The sequence below is a fragment of the Equus quagga genome, unplaced genomic scaffold, assembly GCF_021613505.1.
Source record: "Equus quagga isolate Etosha38 unplaced genomic scaffold, UCLA_HA_Equagga_1.0 HiC_scaffold_3011_RagTag, whole genome shotgun sequence".
Classification (NCBI taxonomy): Eukaryota; Metazoa; Chordata; class Mammalia; order Perissodactyla; family Equidae; genus Equus; species Equus quagga.
Genome location: NW_025793505.1, coordinates 1 through 4974, shown reverse-complemented (window position 1 = coordinate 4974; position 4974 = coordinate 1). Strand labels below are relative to the sequence as shown.

The 4974-nt window shown below is 59.6% G+C and overlaps 1 protein-coding gene across 1 annotated transcript; it reads left to right on the top strand.

The window, feature by feature from the left end:
• The first annotated feature begins 889 nt into the window (after window positions 1-889).
• On the top strand, window positions 890-3581 carry LOC124232174 (spermatogenesis-associated protein 31E1-like). Its single transcript, XM_046649132.1, has 3 exons — window positions 890-893; window positions 1359-1419; window positions 2152-3581. The coding sequence occupies exon 3, from the start codon at window positions 2156-2158 to the stop codon at window positions 3275-3277; it is 1122 nt and encodes a 373-aa protein (XP_046505088.1). The 5' UTR covers window positions 890-893; window positions 1359-1419; window positions 2152-2155; the 3' UTR covers window positions 3278-3581.
• The last annotated feature ends 1393 nt before the right edge of the window (window positions 3582-4974 follow it).

The following is a 4974-nucleotide window of genomic DNA, read 5'->3' as shown; positions in this document are numbered from 1 at the left end:
GGCTCGTCCTCATTTTCCTTCCCTCCCTCCGCAGGAATCCATCCTTACGACCCCTGCTGAAACGGAGAAACGTCAGGAAGGTAAGAAAGCCTTGGCTGAGACCCAATAGAAGATCATTCTCTCTTCCTCTCTACTAGGGTTTCCACTTTTATGAATCAACTCGAGGGGCTCTGTGGATGGGAAAGAATAGAACAGCATCCTTCTAGGGACGAGCCAGGCCTGGCAGGCAGGAATTAGAGTGGGCACAAGGATGTCCATCCCGAGGTCTCAGAGCAGGAGTCCAGGGCACAGGCCCCAAAGCAGCGACCGCAGGCAGAGGACTGGACACTGGGTTGGATCTGTGTGCGAGCACAGGCCCTGAGGACTGCTTCCCCAGCCCCCTTCCCCTGGAGGAGATCATGGGCGAGCCATCCTCTGTCGGGGCAGATGTGAGTGCGGTGCTGAGCCCCGAGAGCCTCCAGGCAGGGGCTGGAGTGGGGCTCCGGCCTCGGGCAGCAGAGTCCTCCCTGAGAAAGCTCAGAGGCATGTGTAGGTCAGACAGCGTGCGTGTTCTTGAACAGAGGAACAGTGGTGGGAGCAATCCACGGTGGGGGTCTCACCTGGAACATCCTTCCTGATGTTCCTCAAAGAAGGAACACACAAAACACCCATTCTAGGTTCAGTTATCCACTTTCAAAAGGAGTCGAAAGAAAGAACCACCACAGAGCTCCAGGAGTTCAAGGTAGAAAGTCACCTTGCTCCTGATCGCTGAGCTTCTGCCCCTGGTCTAGAGAGAGCACAGGGAGCCTTGGCTCTGAGCCCCTGGAGTTGTTTGTTTGTTCTCACCTCTCAGCCTCAAGTGGAGCCAAGGGGGAGGGGCAGCAGGAGTCGGAAGAAAAGTGGAGCTCTGCAAGGTAAGCCTCTGCCATTCAGCCCTGTGCCCCGAAAGCTGGCCGCCATCTCTCCTGTCCCTGAGCGCCCAGCTTCGCGGCCTCCCAGGAAGCGGGGGCCAGAGCGTGTCCCTCAGGAGGCAGAGACCTCTGGGAGGCTCCCGGGAAGGAGAGGAGATCTCAGACACTTGCCAGTGTCTGTGCCTGTGCCGGGAAGGAAGCCCCAAGCCCGCAGGGACCGGGCAATGGAGGATGAGTAGCAGGGGCCTGTGGGCTGTAGCGGACGTGGAGGCACTTGGTCAATGACAAACCTCAGCCCATCGTGCGCCTTGCCGTCCGCCTCGGGGATCACGTAGCCTTGGACTATGCTGCCTGGGCTCCAGAGTCGGCCCTCCCTATGGTCGCCCCTAAAGGGACATCGCAGGCAGCCTCGGGTAAGAGCCCTGGGCCCCTGCCTTCAGCACCGTGACCCGGTCTCCTGGTTTCTAGCTTACAGACAAGGCCTGAAAGCACTGGCAGAAGCTTGCGGGCTGACTTCCCTTCTGCGAAGGTGAGAATCTTCCCCTTCTCTCCTGGCTGCTTCTTCCTCCCAGAGCCTCGGAGGTGGCCCCAGGGCTGCAGGCAGCTGCGGGGCTGAGCTGGGAGAGGGACCATGGCCACAGGGGCTGGCTAAGGGCCTGGGGGGAGGGCGGGCGGCAGAACTTTGTGAAGTGAGAGTGGGGCCCGGGGAGGGCCCTGGGCCTCAGTGGCCCCCTGCCTGGCCTGCCCAGCCTGGCAGGCCCCTCAGCCCCCGGCTGCAGCTTGTACCTCCTGTCTCCCGCGGCGACCCGGACAGGCTGCCTTCCAACGGTGCCTGTCATCGGCTGTCCTGTCCACACTCCCCTGGGGACGTGTGGAAACCAGTGTCCGCCAGAGCCCAGCAGCCATGCATGGAGCCCCTGGAAGACGCTGTTCACGCCGCGTCTCCAGCGCTTTCCCCGGCTCCTCTGACCGAGCACCCTCCCCCTCCACCGGGCTGCACCTCTGGAGGGGCCCACTCAAAAGCCACCTCTGTCACTGTCTTACGAAAACCTCCTCAGCCCCCAGCGGGGGAGAAACAAAACAGGCTCCAAACTCCAGAGTCCCTTCCTAGCCTGGCCCTTCCCCTCCCTGCTCCGTCACCAGCCTGGGAGAAAATCCAGAAGGGCCTGGGAGGGTCCCTAACTGTGGGCGGCCAGGGACCCTCCGGGGCCCCTCCGACTGGACAGGTGGGCAGGCCGCCTCCTCTGACCATCACACGCAGGCTCATGGGCGGAAGCTGGCAGAGCGGCGCCGGAGTCGGGGCTGAGCGAGGCCGTCCAGGCTGGAAAGCAGGTTCCTCCACGGCCAGGACTGAGCCAAAGAAGGAGAGTCGGGCAGGGACCTCCCCAGACCCCTGCTGTGGGGTAGCAGGCCTGGAGGGGAGCTCAGCCTCCCAGTCTCCCACAGCTCAAGGGGCCGGGGCTCTTGTGCAGGCCGAGGAAGCCCTTCTCTGGTACCTCACCTGGAGATCCACACTGCCGGCCCCCTCCAGAACCGGCAATGTGCCTGGGAGAGATCCAGTGTCTCCAGGGTCCCGGAAAAGCACCTCTCCACCCACACATTCGGCCGCAGCTGCCCAAGAGCCTAAGGAGCTGCGCCTTCCAACAAAGCTCGCGAGCCAGCTGGAGCTGCCGGGGAAGCTCCCGGCCCAGAAGCAGCCTCAAGGCCGTGCTGCCGGCATGCTCCTTCAAGACCCTCCTACTCATGGTCTCCATGCCACGTGGTCTCCAGGCCAGGTGCCACATGCCCTCCCATCAAGGGCACGGAGGAGCCAGGGGCAGCAGCAGCCCAGGAGACCAAAACGGAAGGCCCCGTGGAAGAGTCAGCTTCCCCCGATTGAGGAGACAGAGGAGGAGATGAGTCCCGGGGCAAGAGGGGATGAAGAAAGACTCGCGGGACTGAGGGCTTCCCAAGCCAGCAGGACGAGCCACCCTCCCCAGGTCGGGGGACTAGGAGACACCCTTGGGAGCAAATGCCTCCAGCTCCTGCCACACAAGGCACCGGTCTTGCCAGAAGGCCGCTTCACTAAAGGCCTGAGCCGCTTTCTGCCATGCCTAAGGCCCAGCAAGGAAGACCAAGAACCGGCAGATCCCCTTCCAGAAGGCAAGCCTGCGGCAGCCACGCCCCACAGCCAGGAACCTGGCAGAAACAGCTCGGCCGTGGACGGCAAGGCTCTGGAAGCTCAGCAGTCGGGGACCTCCTTTGGACGGGCCCTGCGAGAGAGACTGGGCCTTGGCCGAAGACTTCGTGCCTCCCTGTCAAGGCAACGCAAAGGCCGATTTCTGGCCTGGCTAGCTGGGCGCTCCTGCTCCCACGGGGTTCCCTCCCTCCCACACCAACGAGAGTGAGGATCCATGACAGTCAGCAAGCCACCCGCAGGGGCCACGGCTGTCCTAACAAGAGTGAGTAGAGGAGACGCTGGCATGGCAACTGGACCTTGCCACCCAGGGAGCCGCGGACTTTCCCACAATAAACGTGTCTTTTTGGGACAGGTGGTGGCCTCTGTCTGTGCCCTTCTCGGGGAAGGGACAGGACCTGGGTCTGCCCTGCCTGAGGGTCTGCTTTGGCTTCCAGAAGGGGCGGGGCTGTGGAGGGAGGCGGATCACAGCGTGGCCTACCCACTCTCACCCTGATTCCCTCACTGCGCCGGAAGTTTCCATCATGCCCTCATGACAAAGACAAATGCAAGCCTTTAGGATCCTTGAAGACAAGCAAAAGCTCTAAACACCCAGCCCAGGATGGGGCTCAGCCTGTCCTCTCCTGTGTTCTCTCTCCCTTGAACTTGTGGGGCTGTGGGGAAGGCGTTTGCACAGGCTGAAATTCCCCCTGAGGCTCCGGGAAGTGTCAGAGACACATTCACACGTCCCAGGGTCCGGAGGGGAGTCTGGGGGCAGTGCCAGCCCCTAGTCCAGAGAGGGGAGACACCTGGCCGCTCACCCCCAGCTCGTGGTGGGACAAGAATGACGCCTGCCCCAGGAGCTTCTTCTCTCCCGGGTGGAGCTGGATGGAGAAGGGCCTGTGGACCCCTCTCAGCTCAGCGTTGCCCTCCCTCGGTCCCTGTTCCACTCTGGAGCAGCAGCACCGAGGAGGAGGACTGTGCTCAGGCTCTGAGGGCGGGTGGATGGGCATCACAGACGACGCTGAGGGCCTGTCCCCTCGGCCTCAGAGGAGCGAATGGCCCTGCTCTCCTGCACCCGCCATCTCCTCCTGGAGAAAGGATCTGGGTTGGGACTGTGTGGTGGTCACCATCTGATGGTGGGACACTGTGCGCCTAGGGTGCGATGTGGAGGAAGGAGGCAAAGTGGCACCACACTTTCCCATTGACCTTCTAAGCATAGTTTTTCCTTTGTCCAGAGTTTCGCTATTACAAAGAAAGCTGCTTTCAGTTCATGTGCAGCTTTCTGTGTGAACACAAATTTTTTTTCTGTACAGTAATTATCAACGGCAATGAAAGATGCCAGTTTGAAAATGGGCACACTGCCCAGGATCTTAGAAAGAAACGCAATATGCTTTTAGGATCAAAAAGGTTGAAAGGTTGAAACAGGTCACAGAGAGTAAACCTAATACCATATCATAGATGTGACCAGTTTCCTGAGGAAAAATCTAGTACCTAACGCCCTAGATAGGAGCTGACAAGGTTCTCGGGAGCTGTGCCGTCATGTATGATCAAACACTATCCAAAAGTATTCCGACAGGAGACCAATGACAGTTCAACTGTCAACAGCTCTGTGAACCTTCCTCCCCAGAGAACGTTAGTTAGAAAGAGATCCGCACTGTGGAGCAGGTCACCTGGATGAACTGGAGGACCTGTCATCCCCTTGAACTACCAAGGAAATGATTGTTGCTGAGGACTCAAATTAACTGTCAAAGACAGAGAACTTAAGTCTCTCCGGTGAATATCAGCTCTCGATCACTAGATTAAACGATGACACCAGAATCTCTAGAATTGGAAAGGGAAGCAATAAAATGTGCATTGTATTCGTGGCCTTCCTATAGCTCTGCAGGTCCTATGGAAATCAAGAATATTCAATGGAAGGGAAAAGGG